This window comes from Salvelinus sp. IW2-2015, linkage group LG1 (genome assembly GCF_002910315.2).
Source record: "Salvelinus sp. IW2-2015 linkage group LG1, ASM291031v2, whole genome shotgun sequence".
NCBI lineage: Eukaryota > Metazoa > Chordata > Actinopteri > Salmoniformes > Salmonidae > Salvelinus > Salvelinus sp. IW2-2015.
The window spans coordinates 21658328-21673816 of NC_036838.1; the positions used below are offsets into that span (position 1 = coordinate 21658328).

Below are 15489 nucleotides of genomic sequence, written 5' to 3' on the forward strand. Positions count from 1 at the left end.
GGTCTAACTGTATAACACAGTTGTTAAATAATGTCCACTGCTTTTTTTTATTTTTTATTTTTTAAATGGAGTAAATTTCATTTTCACATTCCATTACATGATGGCAATAGTATTTTGACTGACGTTCAGGAAGTGTCTTAAAGGTGTATTCAGTCTCAACTAAACGCCTGCATTCTGCGCAACGGACATCATATTTCCATCTGTGTTGTGTGTTCCATGGAGGGACATTTCATGTCCTTGCATATTGTAATGAATACTCTGGGAGAAAAAGGTGTAGATTCACACGCAGAGCGCGGCAGATGTTTATTAAGCCTTCGCAGAAGGCAGGAATCGTGGTCGCAGGCAATGGTCAAACACAGGTAGGCAGTCAAAAACAAACAATACCTCACAACCATACAAACAGAAAGAACTGAACAAAATAGGGAGCTGATGAGACCAGGTGAGAAACGAACACAGGTGAAATCAATGAACAAAAATGAAAGACAGGGCTGTGTTCAAGAACACAAAGAAACAGGGCTACATTCAGGAACACAAAGAAAAGGCACACATGGTTGACTAAGAAAAGAAAAGCAGAAACTTACACATATATCATTACTGCTACTGCTGTAACTGTTGACATTCTCCCTGCTTGCTACCAAATTTGTTATCAGTTGATTTATTCTTCTCAATAATGAAAATGAAATGCAATGGATTGTAGTAGTAGGAATTACCAGTAGCCTATTAACATAGTGATTATAGGCTACAAGTAGGCCTACATTTTACTACAGTTACAAAGCAATTTCAAATATTTTCAAATAAACTCAACTTAACAGGAGGCGTAAACACAATTTATAAAAGTTTAGACTACTTGAAAATCCTATGCATGGAAAAATGYCATAATATTATAATTTGATGGTGCTATATTGTTTATTATGATTACTGTTAGTGTTAACCCTACTACTAGCTACTTTTACCCCTGTCTAAATGTACCTTCTTTCATCAATCCCTCTACTAGCCTAAACGTTCACATTGTAATAATGGTACTGGCACTGCACTGCCCTGTATATAAGACCTACATATACAGTGCCTTCAGAAAGTATTCACACCCCATTTTGTTGTTACAGCCTCAATTTTAAATGTATTACATTGAGATTTGCTTTCACTGGCCTACACACAATACCCCATAATGTCAAAGTGTAATCATGGTTTTTGAAATTTTAACAAATTAAATTCAAAATGAAAATCTGAAATGTCTTGAGTCAATAAGTATTTGACTCCTTTGTTATGGCAAGCCTAAATAAGTTCAGGGGGGAAAATGCTTAACAAGTTACATAATAAGTTGCATGATAGTGTTTAACATGATTTTTGAACGACTACCTCATCTCTGAACACCACACATACAATTATCTCTAAAGTCCCTCAGTCGAGCAATGAATTTCAAACACAGATTCAACCTCAAAGACCAGGGAGTAAGGTTTTCCAATGCCTCACAAAGAAGGGCACCTATTGGTAGATTTAGTTAAAAAATTGTTTTTACAAAAAAGCAGACAATGAGTATCCCTTTGAGCATGGTGAAGTAATTTATTAGAATTTGGATGGTGTATCAATACACCCAGTCACTACAAAGATACAGGCATCCTTCCTAACTCAGTTGCCACAGAGGAAGGAAACCGCTCAAGAATTTCATCATGAAGCCAATGGTGACTTTAAAACAGTTACAGAGTTTAATGGATGTGATAGAACTGAGAATGGGTCAACAACATTGTAGTTACTCCACAATACTATCCTAATTGACAGAGTGACAAGAAGGAAGCCTATACAGAATATAAATATTCCAAAACATACATTGTGTTTGCAACAAGACACTAAACTTTTTGTCCTGAATACAAAGTTTTATGTTTGGAGCATATCCAATAAAACACACTACTGAGTACTACTCCACATAATTTCAAGCATAGTGGTGGCTACATCATGTTATGGGTATGCTTGTAATCGTTAAGGACTAGGAAGTTTTTCAGGATATAAAAGAAACAGACTGGAGCTAAGCACAGACAAAATCCTAGAGGAAAACCTGGTTCAGTCTGCTTTCCACCAGACACTGGGAGATGAATTCACCTTTCAGCAGGACAATAACCTAAAACACAAGGCCAAATCTACGCTGGAGTTGCTTGCCAAGAAGACAGTGAATGTTCCTGAGTGGCCAAGTTACAGTTTAGACTTAAATCTACTTGAAAATATATGCCAAAACCTGAAAATGGTTGCCTAGCAATGATCAGCAACCAATATGACAGAGCTTGAAGAATTATGAAAATAATACTGAGCAAATGTTGCACAATCCAGGTGTGGAAAGCTCTTAGAGACTTACCCAGAAAGAGTCACAGCTGTAATCGCTGCCAAATTTGAGTCTACAAAGTATTAACTTAGGGTTGGGAATACTTATGTTAATTATATATTTCTGTACTTCATTTTCAATCAATTTACTAAGATTTCTGAAAACATGTTTTCACGTTGTCATTATGGGGTATTGTATGTAGATGGGAGATAGAGATTTTTTTTTTTATACATGTTAAATTCTTAAATTCAGGCTCGAAAAACACAACAAAATGTGAAAAAGCCAAGGGGTATAAATACTTTCTGAAGGCACTGTAACTGCATTATCGTGTTAATTTTTTTAAAAGTTCTCTRATTTCACGTGTTTTTCGTATCTATATTACTACCTTTACTGTGCATTGTTGGGAAAGAGCTCAGACGTTAAGCATTTCACTGTACTGGTTGACACCTGCTGTATCCTGCACGTGACCTTGAAACGTGTATAGGTCATTAACCTCTACAATATGTGGACTCAGATTATGCGTGACTGCATAAACTACATAAAATACTGATTCAATCAAAAGGTACAAATTCTGGTTCAGTGACTTATATTGTATTGTAGGCTACAACCATATGAAAAATAAAGTCAGGGCATTAATGCAACTTGTAAAATGTTGTGTGACCAAGTTATAAAGTTATAAACTAATTCAAACGAGCGTCAATTTGTTCCATTAACGGCAATTTCCTWTAGCCTATATACTGTATATCTAATAACTAACTATACATTACAAAAATAACGACAGTAAGATTGATGATAATATGAATAGGCCTAGTTATAATACCTGTATTATTCTAGCCTACAATAAGGGCCATTTTAATGTGTGGTGGACACATAGGCCTTTACGTGAGAGCATAATTTATGTGAGCAATTTTGCTTGCGTTATAMGTTTGAATTAGGCCAATTGTAGTTTTGGTGGCTATTCGTGATGATTTATTGATWCAATGCGCATATCGCAATAATCCATTTGGATGGATGGACCATGTCATAGCCCATGGTCATGCAACAGTATTTTTGTATTGTGCTAGACAACTTGAATGCTCAACTTTGAGCCAATAGGTAAACTGTTTGTAAATTGAACAATCATTTTCTAAAATATCTTTTTCCAGACACAGACATTTTTACATTAAAGCTACATTTCAGTCATTTAGCAGACGCTCTTATCCAGAGAGACTCACAGGAGCAATTAGGGCTAAGTGCCTTGCTCAAGGGCACATCGACAGATTTTTCATCTATCGGCTCGTGGATTTGAACAAGCTACCTTTCGATTACTGGTACAACACTCTCAACCGCTATAGCGATAGGCTAACTGCCGCCAGACAAACGTTACACATTGCCTGTATGAGGATAATAGGACTCCTAGCGCTGCCATTCAAGTAAAGTACAGTCAGCCGCTTGAATGAGCCTGAGGGTATAATATTCCTAGCTCATATTTTGATAAAGGATTGGAAATATCTCATTATAGGCCTAATGCTTGTAATCAAATGGTTAAACTTTTTTTTAAATGAYGTTGTTCATTTACCTATTGCCTATATGCATTTGCCTATGTGCGTTACTGAAATTACCTGGACAGCAATGTTCATAGCCTATCAAACAGCGTCAATTCTGAAACACATTAGACAGCAAAAAACGTGGCATCGTGAGAGAAAATGTTTAAATATAATATTCTGATTACCCACCACGGTGTAGTGATCCGCTTAATATTTGTAAAGGAAATAAGCATAAACAACAATAGCCTACTCTATTAAGAAAATTGTTTAAATATGATKCGTTTAAAGTAAATTCAGGTCAACAGAGGAAGCTGCCTGTTTCCCGCCTCGATACTATTGTATAACTGTGTTGTATAACTTCATATGCAATGTAGGCCTACTTATTTATTTATGAGTTTATTTTACCACAATCCCAGACAGGCACTAAAATAATTGCCATCCTTCTCCCTTGACAGTGGGGTCTGACGCATATGAGGGGCAAGAAACGAAATGGTGTTTCTCTCCTCACTGTAGGCCTGCCTACCCGTTGTGATCCTTTGGAAGATATAAACAAGTGAGTTTGGTTTGCTTTTTGGCTTCAGGCAAGATAGAGGGGGAAACGAAAGAAAGACAATCTTCTTGAAAGAACCGACAGATCCCCTTTGGCTCTTTTGTGTGAAGTTTTTTCCCATTCAGACAGAGCGTTCATCCGTGTGATTTCTCAACTTATTGTCATTACTTATTTATTAATTGATGCCTACTGGGTGAAATTGAGCGTCGATGGACTCGCCACAACGCACGTTACAAGCCTGCACATCGCAGAAAACTATCTTTTGACTGCCTATGGTAGGGCAGTGCTGTGCAGGCATATAACCTATTATCTTCCAGCGAACCTCTGTGCAATTCGACTTCACCTTAACATAAAAGCTGTAGCCTATAAATKTATTGTTGTTTATCCGGCGAAATAATATATTTTTTCGCCCACAGAAACGTGGCCTTGTTTACGTTGGGCGCGTTTAAGCAATTCACTTTTGTCAAGTTGGTGACCTTTTCAAAGTGTGTTACATTAAGGGGATACAAATTGTCCGACTTGCACCTAGTCGACTGCATGAACTTTKCAAAAATCATGGGATCAAATGTCATGAAGGTTTGACTGCAGTTGACTGCAAGTGTCTGCAGTTGCTATTTGCCAACTTCATCCTGCAGCCATTGCCTGGATTGTGGGAAACTCTTACCAATTATTATAATGTTTTTGTTTGACCCATGCAAACGTGACCAAAGAGATGACTGAACTAGGAATCAACTTTGCCTTGATTCGTGTATTCAGTGGATATACAAATGAATGTGATATTTGAGGCTCTCTCTCACTAATTAATTGTGCAACCTACACACACGATTTCAGTTTGTGAGGGTGTGATATGGTGGTTGTAGACATGTTTATTTCAACATTATAAAGACACACTTGCATAAACAATAMCAACACTGCCATGTTGATCTAAGCCTTGCTGTTGGAAAACCACATTAGTGTCCGACTTCAGGCTGTTGCAGATGCACCACCGCGACTTCACTCATTCGTCTACAGTCGGTTTGCTTTAGCCTTTACCACTCAAACGCGCCCAATACATTCGCGTGAATGCTGAAAAGGAAAGGAAATGCGAGGGAAGAAAACTGTTGCACGTTGCCAGTCCCTCATTGACATTTTAGGAATGATAAAAGTTCTGCCTTGCCTGGAGCTATAGCCTCGCTGGAGCCAGCGTTCATCTGCGGAAGATTGCCTTTGCTCGTTATAGCAATTATTTTACTCTAATTTAACCCCTGCCTGGATGGCATGACCGGTTAAAAGCAGCCTCAATTTGGGAGCGGGTAGTAATTTTCGCATATTATTTTCCTATTTTGCTACAAGTCTTCATCATTGCAACAATTGACATGGACTTTATTAAGTTTCAAAAATATTTTCTCTCTGTGCCCAACTGAAGAATGTCAAGTAGCCTGCATTTATGTGTCGAATGACACACGTCTGCTAACACCGTAGAAGTGGCTCCTCCACAATGTAGGTGTCACCTGTCCAATTATAGTCGGTAATGACGTTCCACCGAATCGTTTAGGCCTACAGGCAATTGAGCCCTATAGACTCAATCTCTAATTTGCCGGAGTGTTTTGAAGTCTGCACAACTGATGGTTGTAGATGTTGGTCCTCACTGAGCTCTCCTGGCGCCAACAAAATCTGGGTGAGTTATTTGAAAGCAATGGGCAACAGCTGTAGAAATATATTCCGCGTTTTGCTCAGCGAAATGACATTTGACAGGTCTAATMCATAGCTGTTACACTTACACTGACTGCAATGTTCAAGAAACGGCTGCTCTTTCACAATTAGGCCTACAAAAATGTGGGTGAAATATATTTTAAACTGGCTACCCCTATGGTCACACAGACAACAAAAAACGTGAGTGAAAGATATTTTGAACTGGCTTCCCTTATGGTCACACAGACAAAGCATGCATGCAATTTGCGTATTCTGTCGACGCCTCTGTGAGCGTTTATTTCCAAGGTTTCTGCCTTTTAAAAGTTCAAAAGACTTATTTTTAATTAGGCTACTTTTCCACAGTGATAGTCCAACCGGAAATATCAGGCTAAAGTCCTGCTTAAATAGTTTTTATGTATATTAAACAATAGCGTTCGAATGAAGTCGCACAATTTTTGAAGAAACATATAGGGCTACGTTTTGTTGATTGAATTAATGTATAGAAAAATGAAATACATTTTAGAGTAGATTGGTCTGAAATATAGACTACTATTCCCACATTTTCCCAGCATATTAGTCATTTTCCCATTAGAAATATTATTCAAGTAGCCAACCACTGTCTACACTCTTGAACTCGATATTTTCTGACGCTGACACCACATCATTATGAATACTGAAGTTGGCCTAAAATCAACAAAGTGTAACAAAACATAATGTCAACAGCAAATTCAAATTTTAAAAGCAGTGAAGTCATCACTGCATTTATCTAATATGTAATAAATAGGCACTACTCAATAACTGCTGGCACGTTTGAATTTAAATTAGGTCTATATACAGGCTAATCTAGACTGGCTACATAGAGAAGCCACCAATGGAAATGTGGTTCAAAGTCATGGAAAAGTCATGAAATTCCATCTGTCAAAATGTGTATGAACCCTTAACGGTGAACAATCAGAGGTCTCTGTAGCATAATGTAATTTGGGGATTACTGTGAACATAGTCTAATGGACCGATTTGAAAAAAGACAGCTCCTGCACCTCTCATCCCAAGCCAAGCACTGAATCTAGTCATGTGTACTGCCAATCAACATGAGCAACTGCTTAATGAAAAAGAATAAACKATTTATTGTTAATTTATGTCASAAATATATTCAATATAAATGAGGGTATTTTTCAAATATACAGTAGTTTACAGTACACAAATCCCTTCCGAAGGGAATCATTCAAACAACAGACAGTGTTGTTATAATATTTTAAAAAATGCTGTGGTTTTCCGAATTTAACAAAGAGCATTAATTGACATTGGATTAAGTAACCCACTATTTTACGCATTGACATGAATGCAAGTGAAAAATATACCATCTTAGTTATCCTTAGTCTGCAGTGACAGCAGTTCACAGAAGTGATGAGAGCCCAACCTACCTTTTGGGTCTTATGTGTGTTGGTGCAAAACCCAATGAGTAAAACTTTCGCATGGTTTAAGTTTTTAGTGGACTCGGGTAGAGCTTAGCTAAGCTTTAGTGACCCAATAATCAACCATGGCATCAAACTAATGGCAAAGTAGATGACTATACTTGACATACCGAGGAAGACTGCACTTTTACAAGGCAGTCCTTACTTATGACTATCCAGTCGTGATATTCAACACCAGTCTTTTGGCGATGTGGGTCTATGTTGAAGCACTTCATAGTCAACATGGCACAGAATATGTCCTTCCTTCACGTCAGGCGAGGTGATACATGCTGTATCCGACATGAGCAGCGTACAGTCCCATGGGAGACATCGGCAGGGAGTGCCTCTGGAAGTGGTGCGACCCTCCATACGACGAGGGGACATGCGCACCGAGCGGAAAGGAAATTCCGAACGCCGGAGGCAGCATTGGCTTGGCTGCCATTTTTAGTTTTTCCAGTTCTGCCTCCTGGAGCCTCTTGGCTTTGGCTCGTCTGTTCTGAAACCATATTTTCACCTGGGTCTCAGTCAGGTTGAGCGAGCTGGAGAACTCTGCGCGCTCGGCGATGGAGAGGTACTGCTTCTGGCGAAACTTCCTCTCCAGAGCCAGGAGCTGGGACGTGGTGAAAGGGGTCCGGGGCTTTCTGTTGGTCTTGTGCTTTCTCAGTGGACAGGCGGGGGGACTTAGTCTTCCTGCAATAACCACGATAGAAAACATCGTCAAAAATCATATACTTTCAGAGTGACAGACATGGATGAGGTAAAGTTGTTTTGATGTGTAGAATTCATAATAATGCCATAAACTTTAAAATAGTTTATATCCAAAACACTTAATGGAACTGCCGTATCATTTTAATAGGCTAGGCCTATGAATTCGTAAAAACGGAGACGTTAGAAAATACTAAGTGATAAAATACCCAACTAGGTGCTTAAACTGCAAATATATATGGCAGACTAAAATTCCCACAATCAATAAGTTGCTTTAAATCATACAAAACTTTTCACCCAATTTACTCACGCATTATGGAAGGATAAATATAAATAAAAAAACTTACGTGGAGTAGGCGAAAAGCGAGGGCTCTGTATCCAAGAGTTTCGGTCTTGACTTTCTGGACTCTCGGGTTTAACCATTGCGTCCTCTTGCATGTTCATAATGTCGCCTACCGAGAACGGCGACCCGATCCGGGCCAAGGAGGGGACCGAGTTATCCAGACTCGAAAGCGAGCCCATCCGTGAGCCTAGCGCCTGGGACGTCCCCGCCATGGATGATCTTTCTGGAGGTGTCAAGTCTCTGTTCGGTTTCCTATCAGCCATCAGAGCCTCGACGCTGAAGGGAAGAATCGCAACTTTGGGCTTGATCGCTGTCTCCTCGGCCATCACGATCAAATTGGTCTGCATCTCGCCTTTTCCAACGAGAACCGAACGCGAATGAATGTCTTCAGTTTTCAAGCCAATGGATAAAGCTGACATGGTAATAGTTGGGGCCATACAGGTTTGGCCTTCACTTGGAGGTAAACACTCGAWGTATCGAAAAGTAGAGTGACAGAAATGTCTCATGTGCTCCTATGCTGATGGCATCCTCATGTTTATCTGAACACACTGGTGAGCAGTGCTATAAGGCAGGCGTGGGGACGCCACCCTCCAATCAGAAGTGATGTGGGTGGGACATAGAGATTCCAGTCGAGCAGGAATCTCAGCCACAACTGATGTGATGAGAAGCTTGGCTATTTGACTGGCAGGGGGAAGTAAACAATGTTAGGCTACATTTTACAACTTGAAATTAACAAACCTTGTGCAAATACTTAATTGGGCATGGTAGACGTTCAATTAGCAACAGGAATGAAAACATGTTATTACTTTCAATAGAATAATTTATATAGAAAATATTAATATTATTATTAACAATCTTATTTGGTGTTATTGTTGTTATTACTGTGGTGGTGGTACTCTTGCAGTAGTATATCAGTAACTGTGTAATTGCTGTTGGGCTGTCACAAAAATTGGTTTATCAGAGGACGTGATAAGTGTCATGTTATATTGAAATTATTATCAAAGCATTATATAGGCTACTATAGGTATTTATACTATTATACTACTTATCATATGTCTTACGACTTTATGTTGCTATTACGTTCAACAGTTCAAGTAGAAACTCTCGAATGTTGCCTAACGTTCACTGCCTTCGTTTATGTGATCGGCCTCTTGCAGAGCAATTTTTATTGATGGCTGCAGGGCTCTAATCATATTGAAACACACAGGCCTTCGCAGTCATTTAGGGGTAATTATCGAGCTTGGGGGAGGGATCACTGGGATCTTTCCCTTTGACTACATCCATTAAAGTCAAAAATTATTTGGAGTCATGGAGGCAACCGTGGAGCCTATGTTCGATTTAACCTATGACTGTCATTGATTTAGTCCACCTGTCTACTTTGGGAATACTTGAAAATCTATATTCTAATAGAATATACAGTAGCCGTATCAGCTTTTTTTATATAGCGAGATAGGGCCAACGTTTCCTCAGTTACTTTTATGTTTGATCTCCATTATTTATCTCAAATTGATTTATTAATGACCGTGACACATAGTCATTCAATTATAACTAAGCCTATGACTCTATATAGTAAGCTATACTTTCTTTTAATTTTCTCTTCACTAAAATGAAGCGGTTAATGCAATCTCAAATGTGTACGAAAATCACGAAAAAMAGTTACTATTCTTATTTCATGCGGTCTGTTTAGCTCTCTGGAAAGCGTCTGCGTCGCTAATTGCTAAGTATAAACAATCTGTCAAGATGTGTCAGTCCCTCTAATAGTCAGACAAGTTATGTTGTTTTTAGGCGCCAGCAGCGGCATGATCAAAGCGCTCGACTTTAGGGAGACTATTGAAAATCTTTAACCCGCATCAAGAGCGCAACCCGCCTCTTCCTTGCCCGCCCTAGCCTTGGGACACTATTCAGCATGAAAAATTAGCTTTCTCAGCCGATCGCACGCCATTTCCAACTATTTAAATGGGATACTAGCTGGTGTAATAGTAGGCTACTCAGAAGAAAAGGTAAATGCTTCCTACTAGTTATTTTCAGAGAGTCCTCGGAAGTAACGTAGGCTATAGGCATCCCTACTGCGTTTAGTAGGGGAACGTGGTGATTTAGCTCTGAAGCTGTCTCAACTCTTGAGCGTAAATTCTTGTTGTTGTGTAATTACACCATTCATTGTGACATGATTTAGGAGTGTAGTTTGAGGTAGCCTATCCATTATTTCTGCTGTTGTTAGGCGTATTATATAGGCCTACCCTACCTGTAATATCCATCATTAACTGTAAATTCAACTTTTGTTTTGGGATAAATAGGCTAATCATTGGTTATACCTGATACAATTTCACACAAGTGGGTAATTTAGCGTTTGCTTCATTCTACATCCGGTTCTCAGGGGGAAATACATTTGCAACTATGTATATTTGGGAAACACTTAAGCCCATAACCTAGATTSAGTGACACTGCGTGCACCGCGCTCTCTCTTTCTTTGAAGTCACTGGGACCTCTTGTGTTGCAGGTCTGTTTGAAGTTGAGTCCTGCGACGAGTCTTCTGCTCCCGCGCACTTCTCCATCCTCGAGAACGTACTCTTAAAATGGTCCTCGCGCGTAAACATAAATAGTCACAGATGATAGCCCAAACAGTACCACGTCTAGTCAAGCGACTGCATATTTCACCGGGTTTGGCTGTAGAGAGGACACAGAAAATAAGAAAGGAGGGACTTTATGTAGTATGTGAAATTTCCCCTCGAAGAGCGCCAGAGCCCTGGGTAAAGACACTCTTCTTTGTTTACTTCAGTTTATTTGCGTTGTGAACAGAGGGATAGCGCTGGAGGAAAATTAGAATCCCAGACACTGCCCTTTCAAAATAATTATGTGCCATGGAAAAGACGATTACCATAACATTTTATTTAAATCCCGAGGCAACAAATGAGGGCTGAGCGGAGATACAAAACAACTGTAAGCCTCATCGGAGCTTTGTTTAACTTTATAAACTACCTTTGATTCGGAGTCAAGAGGCAGGGAGGCGAGACAAAGGGCCATTGTGGTCGCCTCTGAAAGTTGTCTTAACCCTTTTCATGCAAAGTCTGTCAGTTTTGACTTAAAAGACATAAAAGGCACTGCTGATTTTAAAAGGCATTTCAGGCAAAATATTTGCACTTGGTGAAAGTAAATGACTTTCGTCTGGCCACATTGCTTATATGACGAGCTGACTGATCTTATTCTCAGGTTTTTAAACCAAAACWTCACGTTGCATGTGATGTGAATATTATAGCTTCGTTTCAGTTTAGCTGACCCCTTTTGTGGATGTTGAAGTATATGACAGTGGCAGGATATCCAAATAATATGAGGTTCTTTTTCTATGCATTTTGATAAAGTAATCAATGAGCGCACGTATATTTGACGCCTTATGGACGTAACACCAATCATTAAACCACAAATGGGTTGTTTCGAACTCTGGTGAACTTTTGTCATGACACATTCCCTGAACCTGTCTCTTTAAGAAATCCTAGCGCTTATCCCAGAATGGAATGTCCAATTTTGAGTGGCCTAAATTAATTTGATCTCGACATTATGATGCACTTCAGAAAGATTAAAGGGACAGCCGACAGTCTCCTCCAAGATCTCCATAATTATAGATAATGTATCATATTTCAAAGCAATTAGCTCAATCAGGCGTAACGAGGCACTTTGCTGCCAGTAAGTAACAATGCCTCATGGTCATTTAAGCTTCAACATGACATGCAGTCTCCAAGCTTGCAGGCTCGCCTGAAATCTATTGGCGCAGTTGGCAGGTGTATGTTCAAAGTCTCCTTTCTTACTGACACAACAAACCAATGAAGTCATGAAGATAGATTTGAAGTGGAGTACAGGAAGAGGGAATCTTCCAATTTTGCGACGGACACATGGTATCCTACATAGACATCTACGGCCTATCAAACCAATAGCGCAATATGTCCTCAATCAGGATATTTTCGCTCGAGCGTGTGTGCGTGTGTGTCGGCATTTCTATCACTCTATAATGATAATATAATCACGGTAAGTTTGACTGATATTGCCTTTCTCAAATCCAAGCACATTAGGCCTTCTTGAAAATATGCCTAAATACAGCATATTTCATTTAGAAAGCACTGACAAGTAGCCTATGTGTAGGCTATATGCTGCATGGATGTATTTAGTGTAGTGCGTTAGTATGCTCTTGAGTATAGGCTATTCGAAAAAATAAATACAACTTTCAGCAAAACATTGTGAAAATATAGGTCCCTAAGTTATTCATCACTTTTGTGACAATGGAATTTTATATTGATTTTCACATTTCAAAATGTTGCTTCGGATTTCACCCAGGCACCCAGCCTATCATATGTTATACGGTTTCTTGCTTTAAAAACATCTGTTAACAATTCTTCAAAACTGAACGATGAATACATCCCAAAAGGAAACCAGCGCGTAATAATGAATACTGTGATGAAAAAACTACAGGTGAAAGGATCTTTATCATCTCATGCCTAGAAAATGTGGCTATACTCCGCATATTCAAGTCTCAAAGTTGAACAAATTCGCCAAGTACAAACCGAGATTGTGAACGCATTCACCATTCATCTCCTCACCTTTCACGGGTGACAGGGATGAGAGTGTCCCTACGGTGACGGCAAAAGTCTCTCGTGGTAAAGAAAGGGGGTTTCAGTTCGCTTGTCGCCTGCGCAGCGGGGGACAATATTGTTCGCAGGCCAGTGTCATTCAAAGAAATATTTGCGTGACATCGTCTCCTCGAATGCTCGGAAACTCTCAMAATTTGCAAGGGAGTCTGTCATCCGTCAAGCGAATCCAGGCGAAGTACCGCACGACTGTTTTGGTAGCCTGTCTTGCAATGGACATGCCATGCTGAGAAAATGGTAGGCCTAATAGTCATTTATTACCCTTACTGAAAATACAAGTTAAACTGTTGAAAAACGCAACTTTGTGTTAACTAGAATGTTCTACACCTTAAGCAACATTTACGTCCATCTAAGAAAAGTTAATGAAAGTGAGCAAAAAATAGCGGTATATATAGCGATATATATAGCCTAACCTAGACACCTTCCTGTATGTTCTTGTTATGCCAATATAAAAGGTTTGTGTCGGAATAATAAAAGGGCAGAGGATACTTTTCGTTATTTGGGAATTTAAGCATTATGTTATAGCAAAATGCTCTCAGAAAATAAGTAGCCTAATGAATTACTATGAATAACTATAATTTATTATTGCTATTATTGTTATGATGATGTTATTAGTACTATATTCATTACACTAGGTTGGTAATAAAAGGGAATGGAAAGATACTTTTTCCCAAGCATATAAATAATTTTATTGATAGGGGTAGTCGACAATGATGATCAATCACTTCATATGGCACTCTATCTGGCCCTCATATTTAGCTTGTCTGAGCCGGCATTAATTCAAATGTCCGTATATGACATGTTAATATAACCTAACATATCTTCACATGCAATCTCTCTCTCTCTCTCTCTCTCTCTCTCGCTCTCTCTCTCGCTCTCTCTCTCTCTCTCTCTCTCTCTCTCTCTCTCTCNTCTCTCTCTCTCTCTCTCTCTCTCACACACACCTTACAGTTGACCATATATGTTCCTATAAGCACATGACCTCTGGATGACATGAAAAGACAAATAATTTCAGAATGTGAACTGCCGAATCTGACGCCACTGCCCTTATTGTCTGGCTCCCTATCTTCTGTAAGTGTTAGATAAAATTGCGTAGCTCTTTGGATTTACAACCTTTCATCCTTCAATCAACGACATCTCAATAACTCAATTACCCGAGGTATTGGTGTGAAATTGAATGATCGCCCGTTATTTCTCTCATTCCATTAAACAGAAAGCCAACTAATAAAATCATTTGCAAACCATTGGCCCGGTTAATATGATATAGGTCATGCAAATAGTTGATTTAACTAACGAGAATAATGGAATTGGGTTTTTATCGTTCCCCAACATTCTTCAAACGCTCAGTGCGCTTGTTGATTGGGAACTAGCTAAATGTATTCATAATTAAATGTGTTTGGCCTAATAAGCGCACCACAAGCAATAGCTGCAGTAACAAATCATTTCGAGACGCTGGATAAAAAACGAGTCGAAGATGCTGACGATTATGTAAATGTGGTCCATAGAGTGCTGTCACCCATTAATTCCCTATGATCCAAAAACAAATTGCTCGATTGACGAAACGTCACCTCCTAAACTTTCAATGTCGGGTTCAACATAGTCCAGTTAGTACTAATTAATAATAAATTAAGAATAATAATAGACAGAATAGACAGACAGACAGACAGACAGACAGACAGACAGACAGACAGACAGATATGTCAGTAGGCCTATGCATTTAGAAGGGTATTTGCTATGCCATGATTAGCCTATGTGATATTTCGAAAACCCATCACCTTGTACAATTATTCGTGTTCTGTAATGGATTACACACCACTAGACAAATATTTTCTAAAACGTTAAAGGAATTTATTTTCAGCGATATAATAGCCTGAAAATACAGTATTTCCCGATATTCTCCAAATAGAGGGCATGTTAATGTCACAGATTTAGACAATGTTGTCATGAATTAAACTCACCTGCTTTTTCAATTTCGAAAAAAACGTTGCGTTTAACATCGTCATATCAAGACTTTCATGAAATGCACTCTCCTGTCACGGAAACACGATTATATCCCGATTAAAAGTTGAAAATGGTTTCATGTTACAAATCTAGTCCTTCTATATGAATCCTACATAGATCCCATATTTTTCCTGTCATTGTTTGTCACAGGATAGAAATTAACCATTTACTTGAGGATATGACCAGCAAAAGTGCCGTTTTTATTGAAAATTGTATTGACACTTAGACCCTGTTCAAAAGATCCCCATCTGACACAATATTGGAATTACCATACACCGAAAACAGATTCACAAACTA

At 39.0% G+C, this 15489-nt stretch overlaps 1 protein-coding gene across 1 annotated transcript; it reads right to left on the reverse strand.

Annotated features, from left to right (window-relative positions):
• Nucleotides 1–7639: 7639 nt before the first annotated feature.
• Nucleotides 7640–9099, reverse strand: LOC111962461 (homeobox protein XHOX-7.1). The gene is made up of 2 exons (XM_023985570.2): nucleotides 8562–9099; nucleotides 7640–8199 (listed from the first exon to the last, which is right to left on the reverse strand). Exons 1-2 carry the CDS (start codon nucleotides 9061–9063, stop codon nucleotides 7781–7783), a joined length of 921 nt encoding a protein of 306 aa, XP_023841338.1. The 5' UTR covers nucleotides 9064–9099; the 3' UTR covers nucleotides 7640–7780.
• Nucleotides 9100–15489: the final 6390 nt, after the last annotated feature.